The sequence below is a fragment of the Nerophis ophidion genome, linkage group LG06 (genome assembly GCF_033978795.1).
Source record: "Nerophis ophidion isolate RoL-2023_Sa linkage group LG06, RoL_Noph_v1.0, whole genome shotgun sequence".
NCBI classification, from domain to species: domain Eukaryota; kingdom Metazoa; phylum Chordata; class Actinopteri; order Syngnathiformes; family Syngnathidae; genus Nerophis; species Nerophis ophidion.
The window spans coordinates 40548184-40563970 of NC_084616.1; the positions used below are offsets into that span (position 1 = coordinate 40548184).

General features: G+C 40.1%; 1 protein-coding gene across 8 annotated transcripts in view; it reads right to left on the reverse strand.

Moving 5' to 3' along the window:
* The window catches only part of prdm16 (PR domain containing 16), a 583842-nt gene that overhangs the window by 46866 nt on the left and 521189 nt on the right, over window positions 1–15787 (reverse strand). For all 8 annotated transcript variants that reach the window (XM_061903779.1, XM_061903780.1, XM_061903778.1 and 5 more), the window contains exon 4: window positions 14231–14371. In XM_061903779.1, coding sequence (XP_061759763.1) covers window positions 14231–14371 — 141 coding nt within the window. The remainder of the gene's footprint in view (window positions 1–14230; window positions 14372–15787) is intronic.

Consider the following 15787-nt stretch of genomic DNA (forward strand, 5'->3'; position numbering starts at 1 on the left):
TATTTCACTGTGTTTATTTTATGCTTCATACAGTATAAGACCTGTTTTGACCTCTTCCCCTGTTCGGTGTTCAGAAGAAAAATATTGCATCTATCAATGCCAGCTGCATGGCCTGCAGTAATCTGCCACACACACACACACACACACACACACACACACACACACACACACACACACACACACACGGTCTTTATCTATTGATGGATTTATCCAAGTGTAGGAGTTTCAGATCAAACAGCCTCACACACTTCAACACAAAAGAAGGACAAGGTTCAGTCGAATCTTCCGCCCCATCGGACACACACACACACACACACACACACACACACACACACACACACACACACACACACACACACACACACACACACACACACACACACACACACACACACACACACACACACACACACACACACACACACGCAAAATAAAAACCCACAAATGTGTACACTACCATTTTTGTAAGCAGATTAATTGAAGGTGTATTCAAGGCATGATATATATACAATATATATATATTTTTAGAATCAACTAATCAATTCGATTAATCAGCTCGATTAATTATTCATGTTGTCTTATTCATGACCGACCACGAAAGAACGAAACAAATGTTGTTTTTTTTTTTGGTGCTGAAATCTGCAGCGTGCACAAATTTACATTGTGCACGTAAGATGCTAAAAAACACATTTTAGCACTGAGTGGTGTGTGTAAATAAATGATGGGCTCATAACTGTGGCTGGGAAAACAAAGGTGGAGCCATTTGCAAGGTACAAACTGCAAAACGCATCAAAAAGCCACAAAGCGCATGACCTTTGCTGGGTCTAGTAGTTCCGTGCAATTTTTGATGGTGCTGCTGATTTTTTTTGTTCTCCCCCCCTCCCCATTTGACATTGTGCAACAGTGGCGGGGGGCACTGATGTGAAAATCTTAAAAGGATTAGGCAGGTTGGTGTCGCCAGCCAATTGGTGCTTGTCAATCTGAGAGGCCCCCGCGTGTTCCTTCTTACTTGCTCGCCTTTTTTTCTTTTTCCAAATGTCCCTGGCTTAAATGGACACACTGGCCAGACTAGTGTGACAGAGTGACAGGTGGCAGGTCAAGACGGAGAGGACGGAGAAAGGAGACAAAAGGGCGGCGAGGAACAGGCGGCCCTGGCAAGCCAGGCACGAGGAGTACCCGGCTATGGAGGCGGGGATTAGGAAACAAATAAGAGTGGAGTGACAAGAATGTGGAAACACACATATGGAAGCGTGTCGTACTACTGTCATGTCGCGTTGCAATGTCCTGTGACATTTCGTCTTGAGGGGCAAATTGCACTTCGCTTTGGCATCAACATTCTAATCTTTGGTGTGTGAAACACAAAATAAACTACACGTATCATAGACCAGTGTTTTTCAACCACTGTTGAGATTATGGAATTTCACCGAAATGGTTAAACAATTTTTTTCACAAACCAGTAATTATAATCCGTCATCGAGTGTCTGTGCTGGCTACAGCTCGGCAGAATAACCATGTAACCATGTACTCTTCCGTATCAGTCGGTGTCAGCAGGTAGCTAATTGCTTCGTAGATGCGAAAACGCGGTTTGTCGGGATCACAATATGAAGATGGCAGCGGGAGGCAGTGTACAGGTAAAAAGGTGTCTAATGCTTAAACCAAAAATAAACAAAAGGTTAATGCCCCTAAGGAAAGACGTTGAAGCTAAGAGAAGGCTATGCAGAACGAAACTAAAACCGAACTGGCTACAAAGTAAACAAAAAACAGAATGCTGGACGACAGCAAAGGCTTACTGCGGCGCAAAGACGGGGTCCACAAAGTGCATCCGAACATGACATGACAATCAACAATGTCCCCACAAAGAAGGATCAAAAACAGCTGAAATGATGTTGATAGCTAAAACAAAGTAGATGCGGGAGATATCGCTCAAAGGAAGACATGAAACTGCTACAGGAAAATACCAAAAAAAGAGAAAAAGCCACCAAAATAGGAGCGCCAAATAAGAACTAAAACACGACACACAGGAAAACGGCAAAAAAATAATCCAAATAAGTCAGGGTGTGATGTGACAGGTGGTGACAGTACACCTACTTCTAGACAAGAGCTATAGTGATGCATGCTCGGTTGGTGGAGCGGCCGTGCCAGCAACTTGAGGGTTGCAGGTTCGATTCCCGCTTCCACCATCCTAGTCACTGCCGTTGTGTCCTTGGGCAAGACACTTTTCCCACCTGCTCCCAGTGCCACCCACACTGGTTTAAATGTAACTTAGATATTGGGTTTCACTATGTAAAGCGCTTTGAGTCACTAGTGAAAAGCGCTATATAAATATAATTCACTTCACTTCACTTCACTGAATTTTCCCCAGGGATCAATATAGTATTTTCTATTCTCTATTCAATTCTATTATGGTTTAAAGTAATTTCTAACAATTGCGAGAAAGACTTTTTACTGTCAACTGAGTTTCATTTTTTTAATGATTTCTTCTGGTGGTGTGTGCCTCTGCATTTTTTCTACGCAAAAAATGTGCCTTGGCTCAAAAAAGGTTGAAAAACACTGTGACTATGGTCTTGTTAGCTTAAACCAGGGATGTTCTACTAAACTGTTTTGGGGGCCACATTTACAGAAAGCTAAGGATCGTGGACCGAACTTATCCCTTCACCTTTAGTCTTTTTTTGTATTTTGTGTAAAACCGGTGACTTGTGCAAGAAGATATTTTGTCAGAGTATTTTTAAGAATAAGCTGGTCAAAGATCATCTCTACGACAGCACTCTAGTGTTTTTAGGAATCTGTTGCAAAAATCTAAATCCCTCACAAAAGGTTTTTGAACTGAATTTGCGGGGCCACGAGTTAAATAGCCCAAAGGATTAAAAAGAGGGCACCTAAAATGGAATCTTGGGGAACACTTTTAGTATAACTAAAAAAGTTTAACAAAAGACGACTGACTGCATCTGAAATAAACAATCCACGGTAATACCTTGGAAAAAAATATCACATTACAAATAAATTGGAACTGCCAAAAAAAGGAGAGGACTTAAAGTGGTGCCTTGAGGAAGGCCTCAGTTAAATCACACATTTGGTTATAATGTCAATGCAAGGATCTGCCAAAGTGTTTAGAGTGGTCCAAGTTCCTCTACAACAGGAACATTTAAAAAAATTTGCTCGAAAAATGTTGGTCTAACAAGTTTTTAGCAGAATTTTGGGGCCGTTATAGTGTCATTCCCGGAATAACTGGACCACCAGTTGAATAGGCCAGACTTAGAGACTAAAACTATGTTCACACTGCCGATCAATTCCGATTGTTTTGCTCACATGTGACAAGTATCAGATTTTTTCATGTCAATGTGAACACTGCAATTCTGAATTTTAAAAATCCAACCCAGGCCTCTGCATTCTCAACAATCCTGTCGCATACCATCAAAAAGCGATAGGCATCATAATTCATGGACAAAATTGACTGCCCCAAAAAGAAATAGTGGACAACAGGCTTCTAATGCTTGCTCACACAGTCCTTGGAACACATCTCGAAGCAAATGTCCCACAAAATTGTTGACCTTTTTCATCTTACTCTCCTATGCTGAATAATCCGGCTAAGAAAATGTTGACTCCGGTTGAAGAAAATCCTTAGAATTGCCACAAATGCACCAGGATTGAGACCTACAAGAATTGGAGCCATGTTTATTTCCGTAAACACAAGGCATCACGCGTGATTACCTATTCCATTCACATTAGAGATATTTTAAAATGTTTCTAAAGATCGGATTTATAACAAAATCCAAAATAGGTATCATAGTGGTAACGTAGCCTGAGAAACTTTCTTAATATCTGGTTCTTTCTTTGGGTTTTCAACGCATTGGGGTAAACCATTTTTCTACTGTTCTGTACGAAAGCCCCGACGATAGTAAAGTTGGGTAAGGACAGGAAACACAGCTGGAAACATTGATGATGTTTGAGACAGAATCGAAAGCGTTCCCGGTTGTAAACTAACCATTATCTGTAAAAATATTGCAACACTTGACATTAACTAAAGCATGTAGACTAGGATAAATACTTTGGATCCGGCACCATGCTCTCAGAGAGGAGTTGTCCCATTGAAGTCTGTAAAAATGAACTGATAACGCTTTCTTAAGTCTTCTAAATCAATCCCAACAGTCCAGTTGCGATTGGTTCAATAACCTGAGAATGCAAAAACACGCTTCTGGCCTGTCAATCATTCTGAATATTTCAACCAATCATATTGCGGTAAATTCACAGTGCCCTCTTACTACGATCAAGCTACCATAATGTCCCACAAACAATCAGGCATTCACACAAACACTGTGAATTAACATAATTGATATTTTTTTTTAGAAAAATGGTTCTTAGGTGTGCACGGGGGCACTTACAATGCGGATATACGATATCTGGGGAAATTGGAAGGAGCAAAACTTTCCATTCGCAAAACCGATGACAAATTATGACAAATGCCATTGTTGGACCAAAGCTTGTGAGAGACTACATTTTCAGCTGAACTTAAGAGCATCAACAGGCTTGTTTGAGGGTTAGTTCAGAAATTGGATGAAGAATTCAGGAAATCCAATAGTTACAACATTACGTCACACATAGGAATACACAATTTACTTTTCTTTAGTTGTTTTATTGTCGATGACACGTCAGCCTGTGAGTGTGGCTACAGTCCTACTGAAGAAACTTTATTTTTGTAGGAATGGTAAAGAAGTAGATTGTGGTGGAAGGTAACGCTTTTATACGTGACTTCCTTCCTTCATTTTGGCTACCTTAAGGGTGATTATAAAAATGATAGCATAAGGAATTGTCATTTTCTTTTTTACTGAGGAATTCAAATGTCCACTTCCTTGTGGGCTACATGACATGTAATGCTGGTGCTTTGGTCAAAATGTTCAATTGATTTTGTCTTGCAGACCATCTTTAAGCTGCTCTCTAACAGTTTCTTCATAATTTTTTATGTGATTTATTTATTTACAATTTACGTGCCTCCACTTTGACCCTGTCTTCTCCACGTCAGCCATGTTGTAGTTTTCAGCTCGTTCATATCAAGTCTACTGTATAATATAATATAATAATACAATATATCAGTATATAATTTATAAACTGTATGTTATTACATTATTATATTATATTATTTTTGCTTATTAGTGATTCCAAGAGCACAAAAAAGTCTGCGGGCTATAGAGCGTTTTCTATTTGGGCTCCAGTACTATGGAATGCCCTCTTGGTAACAGTTAGAGATGCTACCTCAGTAGAAGCATTTAAGTCCCATTTTAAAACTAATTTGTATACTCTAGCCTTTTAATAGACCCCCTTTTTAGACCAGTTGATCTGCCATATTTTTATTTTCTCCTCTGCCTCCCTCTCCCTTGTGGGGGGGGGGCATAGGTCCGGTGGCCATGGATGAAGTGCTGGCTGTCCAGAGTCGGGACCCGGGGTGGACCGCTCCCCTGTGCATCGATTGGGGACATCTCTGCGCTGCTGACCCGTCTCCGCTTGGGATGGTCTCCTGCTGGCCCCACTATGGACTGGACTCTCACTATTACAGTATGTTAGATCCACTATGGACTGGACTTTCACAATATAATGTTAGACCCACTCGACATCCATTGCTCTCGGTCTCCCCTAGAAGGGGGGGAGGGGAGGGGGATCGGCCATATATGCAGTCCTCTCCAAGGTTTCTCACAGTCATTCACATTGAGGTCCCACTGGGGTGAGTTTTTCCTTGCCCTTATGTTGGGTCTGTACTGCAGATGTCGTTGTGGCTTGTGCAGGCCTTTGAGACACTTGTGATTTAGGGTTATATAAATAAACATTGATTGATTGATTGATATATGTACTATGTAAATATTGTATATCTTATATTGCTACTATGGTACATTTTTTGTCTAGTTTATACCTTTTGTTTTCCCCTCTTTTTGTGCATTATCCTTTCCATCCTTATCCTTTCCATCCTTTGTAACCGAGCTATCATGTGGAACAATTTCCCTTGTGGATCAATAAAGTTTGTCTAAGTCTAAGTCTAAATATCAATTAGGACTTTACACTACTTTTTATTAAATATGGCCACAGCGAGGATGCATGTGCATGTACGAGCCACAATGCCCCACAACAAGGGGATGGAGTAAAAATAAGGAGCTTGTTGACTACAACTAGATAAAAATGGTGGACTCGCTACAAAGCTCTTTGGGTAAACCTTTACCATTTATGGAGATATCTCCTCAACGATCTACTCAGTGGCGTAGTGGTAAGAGTGTCCCCCCTGAGATCGGTAGGTTGTGAGTTCAAACCCCGGCCGAGTCATACCAAAGACTATAAAAATGGGACCAATTACGTCCCTCCTTGGCACTCAACATCAAGGGTTGGAATTGGGGGTTAAATCACCAAAAAATTATCCCCGGGCGTGGCACCGCAGCTGCCAACTGCTCCCCTCCCCAGGGGGTGAACAAGGGGATGGGTCAAATGCAGAGAACAAATTTCACAATCATTATAACTTTAAATATCTGCCGAGGTAACTTTAGAAAAACATGTCACTAAAGCCTCAAATTCCAAACGGAAAAAAGCAACATTTTCAATAAATATCTCCAACACGCTTTCATGGTTCGATTTCCCATTTTTTTCGGAATCCAAAAATACAAAAGCAGGTGCTAACAGGTAAGAAAAATTGGTATTGCATAATTGGGGCCCTTTAAGTGATTGCTGAAGCAGATTTTCAGCATCGGGATGAAAACATATGCTTAATTTGTCTGAAATGCGAGCAAGCATCTTTGAAGAAAGCATGTGGGACATGACATCACTAACCCAAGGTGGCGCATTCGAAAATGTATAAGAATAATAAGAATAATAACAGAAACAACCTTTAATGAGCTGAAAAAGAAGGGGAGTTGGTCTCCTGTTTGCAGATAAAAGGCGCTCTTATGGGACATACTGTACTAACATGTTCCGTACAGTAAGCGGTCAGTCACCGGCTTTAATCCTTACCTACCTCTACTTACATTCCCATTAGGCCGTTTGAGTCAATAGAAACAGATCGAGGTCAAATTGCTTTCTCACTACAACTGAAACACTTTTGATTTGAACCGTTCCAAGACCACCTCTGTTATTTTGGTCCAGACCCGAGTTCTATTACTGTATTTACACCTGACAAAACAAACCACACCAAGTGGGGAAACAAGCTTGAGTTCGATTAAGGGTCTGTTAAAACAGAAACCATTTATCTTTTTATTTTAACTGCCTGTCCTACTGATTGGATTTAAAATCCTATTTCTAACATTCTACTCCGGCTGTAAAACACTTACTCTGCTACATCTCTTATGGTTTAAACAGGAAGGATAGCGCCGCCATTTCAAAAACATGTCTGTTTTTTAACAATGTTTTTAATAAGGCAACAAAAATATCAAGTTAATATGTGACTAATTACAAACAAATAAGGCATTAATTATGTATAGCTGTAGATTAATCGTGCAACTTATTTTAAACACAGATGCAAATGGGTTGTTTTACTGTCAGTGGTGCCAGTGTTGACCCTTTAAACAAAATTTAGAAATATTTGTCTTTAAAAAATAACAACATTCTACTAAAATCTCTGTAGGTTTTCCTTTTAAACTTTGGTGTTTTTGTAAAATGTTTTTTCTATTATTATTAATCACGTTTTTAATTACCTCTTACTTGTCTCTCCGGACCTCTAGAACAGTGGTTCTCAAATTGGGATACGCGTACCTCTGGGGGTACTTGAAAGTATGCCAAGGGGTATACGTGAGATTTTTAAAATATATTCTAAAAATAGCAACAATTCAAAAATCCTTTATAAATATATTTATTGAATTATACTTCAACAAAATATGAATGTAAGTTCATAAACTGTGAAAAGAAATGCAACAATGCAATATTCAGTGTTGACAGCTAGATTTTTTTGTGGACATGTTCCATAAATATTGATGTTAAAGATTACATTTTTTGTGCAGAAATGTTTAGAATTAAGTTCATGAATCCAGATGGATCTCTATTACAATCCCCAAAGAGGACACTTTAAGTTGATGATTACTTCTATGTGTAGAAATCTTTATAATTGAATCCCTTGTTAATTTTTCAACAAGTTTTTAGTTAATTTTATATCTTTTTTTCCAAATAGTTAGAGAAAGACCACTACAAATGAGCAACATTTTGCACTGTTATACAATTTAATAAATCAGAAACTGATGACACAGTGCTGTATTTTACTTCTTTATCTCTTTTTTTCAACCAAAAATGCTTTGCTCTGATTAGGGGGTACTTGAAAGAAAAAAATGTTCACAGGTGGTACATCACTGAAAAAAGGTTCAGAACCACTGCTCTAGAACATGGGTCCCCAAACTATACGGCCCACCAGTGTCCAAAACACGCTTTATGTATGTATGTATATATATATATATATATATGTATATATACACTGTACATAGATATGTATACATATATACATATATTTTTATTAAAAAATTAAAAATCTGTCTCTTCTAATCCATTTTCTACTGCTTGTTACTCTCAGTGTCTCCAAGCTGTTCAGGCAAACCACATTGTCTAAATATGAATTTTACATTTGTAACGTGACATCATATATATATATATATATATATATATATATATATATATATATATATATATATATATATATATATATATATATATATATATATATATTTGAGGTGGCGACTTGTCCGGGGTGTACGGCGCCTTCGGCCCGATTGTAGCTGGGATAGGCACCAGCGCCCCCCGCGACCCCAAAGGGAATAAGTGGTAGAAAATGGATGGATATATATATATATATATATATATCTATATATATATATATATATATATATATCTATATATATATATATATATATATATATATATATATATATATATATATATATATATATGATGCACTGTTTGAAGTCCGGCCCCCGACCACATTTTCTTAACCCAATTCCGCCCCCGAGTCAACCCATGCACTAGAAACTTTGAGATTGTAGCACAAAGGTGTCAAACTGTAGACTCCGGGGCCACATCTGGGCCACATCTGACCCACAACATCCTTTAATGCAAATTGCGAAAGCCGGAAATAATGTCTGTCAAAAGGACATTTCATATTTTTGGATAAATGTATTTAAATTCTGACAGAACAAAAATGTATGCATGCAAATGCAGTTCTTAACTCAATATTATTTGATACAACAAGAAATTTCAACCGTTTTTTTTCTTTTCAAATTAACCTCTACTATAGCTGAACTAAAATATCTGCTTGTCACTTTTACTTGAAATTTCCAAAGCAAGTTTTCCATCAAGTTGTTGGAACACAATAAGAATAATCAATATTAAGGGCAATTTTTGTACAAAAAAAAAAAAAAAAAATCAGTCCCTCCAGGATTTTGCAAGCTTTTTCGTAAATATTGCGGCCTAAAATGCCTCAATTAATCGGCAGCATTTTTTATACTTTTTCTAAAAATTGCAGAGATTGGGTGAAATTAATTTGTGGAAATTGGTTGAATTTGCGTGGAGTGGCACGATCATCCATCCTTTTTCTACCGCTTATTCCCTTTTGGGGTCGTGGGGGGCACTGGCGCCTATCTCAGCTACAATCGGGCGGAAGGCGGGGTACACCCTGGACAAGTCGCCTCCTCATCACAGGGCCAACACAGATAGACAGACAACATTCACACTCACATTCACACACTAGGGCCAATTTAGTGTTGCCAATCAACCTATCCCCAGGTGCATGTCTTTGGAAGTGAGAGGAAGCCGGAGTACCCGGAGGGAACCCACGGATTCACGGGGGGAACATGCAAACTCCACACAGAAAGATCCCGAGTCTGGATTTGAATCCAGGACTGCAGGAACTTCGTATTGTGAGGCAGACGCACTAACCCCTCTGCCACCGTGAAGCCCTGGCACGATCACAACATCGTGAAATCCTGATACAAACAAGCCTTCTGAGGGCTTCCGTAATGAGTTTCACAACCCCTCTTGTAGAACTATAAAGGGCCGTATAAAAACAAGTAATTACAAATATTACTATTATTAATGCAAAAATGAGTGAGGAGACATCGACTGGCATGCTCGGTGCAGAATTTCACTTCAAAATAAACCCAGACAGGACTTCAAGTGAACTGCCACCCGTTTTTCAGCGAAAAATTACGTGCATTTAAGTAAACAATAGTGTAAGCAATTGCTATGTAATGGAAAAGGGATAGGATTAAAAAATTTTTTGCTTTTTTCTGCTCCTTTTCAAAGAATGTTGATAAGAGAAACTGGAAATTGTGATGTGTTCGAAATAAACTCAAAATCAAACCAAACCAAACAATTTGAAAATGTTTGTGTCAAAATATTGTGATCTTTTTTATGTAACTTACTGTGGTTGATTAGGATTTACCCAAATACAAAAGTGTGATTAATCTGATTTAGAAAAATCATTTAACAGCTCGAGTTTTTACACACAAAAAAAAACAAAACACTGATTCAAAGAATCAGTAAGAACTCAGTGTGAAAGTGCTTGAAAAAGTTAAAGATTCCTCTACTGCTTATCCTGTTTAGGGTCTGGCCTGAGCTTGAGCCTATCTCTGCTGACTTTGGGTACACTGTAGACCAGGCCTGGGCAATTATTTTGACTCGGGGGCCAACTGTATAGAAAAAAAATGTGTCTGGGAAAACCAATACAAAACCGCACAATTATGTCTGATTGAATGCTAAAAACATTATGACGGACAGCCTTAAAAAACGGAAAAAATGTTTTATTTTCTTACTGAATGAGACACCCAGAATGAATATAAAAATAAAGAATGTGGCATTTACAACATTAACTATGAACGATAAAACATTGAATATTGATAACATATGAACATCACACCCTCTTTCGATCAACATATTTTACAATCAAGCAAAACGCAACAAAATCATAAAAATATGAACGCGAAGGGTAAAAAAAAAACCACACACCTACAATCTGATATACGCACACTATATTGCCAAAAGTATTTGGCCATCCATCCAAATGATGAGAATCAAGTGTCCTAATCACTTGGCCTGGTGTATAAAATCAAGCACTTAGGCGTGGAAACAGTTTCTACGAACATTTGTGAAAGAATGGGCAGCTGTTAGTGATTTCCAGCGTGGAACTGTCATAGGATGCCACCTGTGCAACAAATCCAGTTGTGAAATTCCCATGCACCTAAATATTCCAAAGTCAACTTTATTATAAGAAAAGTGAAGAGTTCGGGAACAACAGCAAGTCAGCCACCAAGTGGTAGGCCACGTAAACAGATGCTCAAGCGCATAAGGCAAAGACTTTCTCCACAGTCAGTTGCTACAGAGCTCCAAACTTCAAGTGACCTTCCAATTAGCCCACGTGCAGTACACAGAGAGCTTCATGGAATGGGTTTGCATGGCCGAGCAGCTGCATCTAAGCCATACATCACCAAGTCCAATGCAAAGCGTGGGGTGCAGGGGTGTAAAGCACGTCGCCACTGGACTGTAGGGCAGTGGAGACGCCTTCTCTGGACTGTTGAGTCAAGCGTTTCCATCTGGCAACCTGATGGACCAGTCTGGGTTTGGAGGTTGCCAGGAGAACGCTACATTTCGGACTGCATTGTGCCAAGTGTGGAATTTGGTGGAAGAGGAATTATGGCGTGGGCTTGTTTTTCAGGAGTTGGGCTTGGCCCCTTAATTCCAGTGAAATTAACTTTGAATGTTCCAGGATACCAAAATATTTTGGACAATTCCATGGAATGGCTCTTCAAGTTCATATGTGAGTAAAGGCAGGTGGTCAAATACTTTTGGCAATGTAGTGTATCTGATATCACTAAGCTTTAGAACTTTGTTGTAAAAATCTCCTTCTGCGTCTGTACCTGACACCCGCACTTCAGGCTGGCTTCTCAGAAAAGACTTAGTGGAAACAAACCACACCCAAACTGCTTGGTGCCTCGTCTGAGCTGCTGTGACATATATTACCGTAATAACAAATATATCATGCAAAAGCACAGATTCCAACTATTGAAATGCTTTGTATAGTTCAAGAGGTCCGGAAATTTAAAAACATCACTGCACATCATAATGGCAGCTACTGTCCGGTGGGGCCAGATTTAAAACCTAAACGGACCACATGCGGCCCCCGGGCCTTAATTTGTCTAGGTCTGCCTCTAGACTTAACAGGACAAAACAACCATTGATGGTCACTACTATGAATACTATGAGCACTTAACCTAGCATGCATGTTTCTGGTCTATAGGAGAACCTGGAGAAAAACCTACAACACACGAACATGCAAACCTCACGCATTCGGTTTCATTCATTCAAATCTTCATCCGAGTGATGAAAGATGCAAAATAAATGGATCGTCCCACTACTTGGGATAATGGTTTTATGGGTCCTAGGAGTGTTGGTCTATTCTCTCAGCCTTGTTACATGGGTTATTTCCTAATAGTCTGGCAACTGGCCCAGCCACACAATAGAGCCATTCTTTGGTCATTACCAGCCAACATATTTTGCAGCCACAATGGAAACACACACGCACACACACACACACACACACACACACACACACACACACACACACACACACACACACACACACACACACACACACAGGTTATTATTTGGAATGGGGACCAAGTTTTTGATCATCACTTGTGGGGACCACCCTTTCTACAGGTTGTGGAGGCATAACAAAATGTGGTAAAATGGGGACCCTGGTGAAAAAAAAGAGTTAATATGGTTCATGGGGACCAAATTTAAATAATTTTGCATAATTCACACAAATTTGTAGGTGACTACTGAGGACCATTTAAAAAAAAGAAAAAAAGGTCCCGTAAAGCAGTGGTCCCCAACCTTTTTGTATCCGCGGACCGGTCAACGCTTAATAATTTGTCCCGCGGCCCGGGTGGGGTGTCCTTTTTATTTTATTTATTTATTTTTTTTCTTCGTCATGAAAAAGGGACGTTTCTGTCATGAAAAAGGGAGGTTTTTGTGGTTGGTGCACTAATTGTAAGTGTATATTGTGTTTTTTTATGTTGATTTAATAAAAATAAAAATAAAAAATAAATAAATACTTTTTTTAAAAATAAAAATTAATAAAAAATTCTTCTGCGGCCCGGTACCAATCAGCCCACGGCCGTAAAGGTTTCCCTTTAGGAGACCTGTTTTTTGGTCCCCATACCATCAGAAGTCCCCCAAAGGTGACTGTGTAAACAGAGCAATGTCCCCATTAGGTCAGCATTGACAGAACAAACACACGCGCGCTCGCACGCACGCGAGCATGCACACACACACACTGGTTATCATTTGGAATGGGGACCAAGTTTTTGATCATCACTTGTGGGGACCACCCTTTCTACAGGTTGTGGAGGCATAACAAAATTAGGTAAAATGGGGACCCTGGTGAAAAAAAGAGTTAATATGGTTCGTGGGGACCACATTTAAATAGTTTTGCATAATTCACACAAATTTGTAGGTGACTACTGAGGACCATTTAAAAAATAGAAAAAAAGGTCCCGTAAAGGTTTCCCTTTAGGAGACCTGTTTTTTTGTCCCCATACCGTTAGAAGTCCCCCAAAGGTGACTGTGTAAACAGAGCAATGTCCCCATTAGGTCAGCATTGACAGAACAAACACACGCACGCACGCACACACAGGTTATCATTTGGAATGGGGACCAAGTTTTTGATCATCAGTTGTGGGGACCACCCTTTCTACAGGTTGTGGAGGCATAACAAAATTAGGTAAAATGGGGACCCTGGTGAAAAAAAGAGTTAATATGGTTCATGGGGACCAAATTTAAATAATTTTGTATAATTCACACAAATTTGTAGGTGACTACTGAGGACCATTTAAAAAAAATTAAAAAAAAGGTCGCCGAAAGGTTTCCCTTTAGGGGACCTGTTATTTGGTCCCCATACCGTCAGAAGTCCCCCAAAGTTGACCGTGTAGACAGAGCGATGTCCTCATTAGGTCAGCTTTGCCAGAACACGCACGCGCGCGCACGCACACACGCACACACACACACACACACACACACACACACACACACACACACACACACACACACACACACACACACACACACACACACACACACACACACACACACACACACACACACACACACACACACACACATACACATTCTAATGGAACCTGCTAATCACTCTTAATGGATGAGAAGCAGAAAATTGAACCAACAATGTGTCTCATATGTGGACCGTGAATCATAGCGCCGCGCTCACCTGGTCTCCGGTGAGGTGGCAGGCGGCGAGGTTTTGCTCCTCAAACGAGGGGGCGGAGCGGACATACTTGAGCCAGCTGTTGCTAGGGGCGTCCGGGCCTGTGTCCAGAGCAAACTTGATGTTGCCCATGTCGTCCACCACCTGTCAGAGAGAGCGGGACGTTAATGATGCGTATTACGTCTGCTTGTGAGGCCTGACACTGTAATACGTGATGTCAGTCAGCTTTAAGGTGCATCGGCGGGGGTTAGGGCCCGCTCACATTGAGCCGGACAAAAGGGGGTAAGACAAATAGGGTCAAGTGGAGGAAAAAGAAGAAGGCTAACTCTGGCTTCTTTGACTCGTCAAAAGAATTTCCCTGGCATATATTGATCCCCCTGTAACCCCTGCAGCCCCCCTGAGAGGAGGAGAGAGGGATTCATGTTACCCGCTTTCCCAGACGATGACAGAAAAAAAAAAAAAAGGAGGGCTTCTTGCGGAGCAACAAGTGAGGAAGGAAGGAGTAAACAATGAAACCTGGCTTAAAAATGACTTATTTTTATTGCATGTATGGAAAGGGGGTTTTCAAGACATGACCTGCACAGTGGCCTTGTGGTTGGAGTAGATCGGTAGGTCTGGAGTTCAAACCCTGGCCGAGTCCTACCAAAGACTATAAAAATGGGACCCATTACCTGCCTGCTTAGCACTCAGCAACAAGGGTTGGAATTGGGGGTTAAATCACCCAAAAATGATACCCGGGCGCAGCCAATGCTGCTTCTCACTGCTTCCCTCACCTCCCAGAGGGTGAACAAGGGGATTGGTTGAATGCAGAGGACACATTTCACCACACCTAGTGTGTGTGTGACAATCATTGGTACTTTAACTTGCACCCCCCGCGACCCCAACAGGGGCAAGCGTCAGGAAACGGATGGACGGATGGAACTTTAACTTTAACAGCGTTTTAAAGCATAGAAAACACGTCTCCAAGTGTCAACCTCCCGTTTTCCCACAGAAACGCCCGTATTTTGCCCTTCTTTCATGGCGCTTTTTATTTTACACATATCCTAACTTTTTAGGGACACAAACTATATTCACCGGTGTAAAGTAAACACACGTTTACTTTACACTTTATGTTTGAGATCTCTCAATTCCTCTGTTGGTTGCTATTCTGAGTGTTATGTTGTGTTATTCTGAGTGCTATATTGGAATTTTTATTAATATCGATACTGTTGTTGATATTATTCATTTTTGTTTGACTACATTTGGATTGTTTTGTGTCATGTTTGTTTGTCCTCTCAATTCGTCTGGTGGTTGCTATTCGGAGTGTTAGGTTGTGTTGTACTGAATGCTATGTTTGAATTCTTATTAATATTGATACTGTTGTTGATGTATATTCATTTTTGTTTGACTACTTTTGGATTGTTTTGTGTCATGTTTGTGTGTCCTCTCAATTCCTCTGTTGGTTGCTATTCTAAGTGTTATGTTGTGTTATTCTGAGTGCTATGTTGGAATTCTTATTAATATTGATACTGTTGTTGATACATATTCATTTTTGTTTGACTACTTTTGGATTGTTTTGTG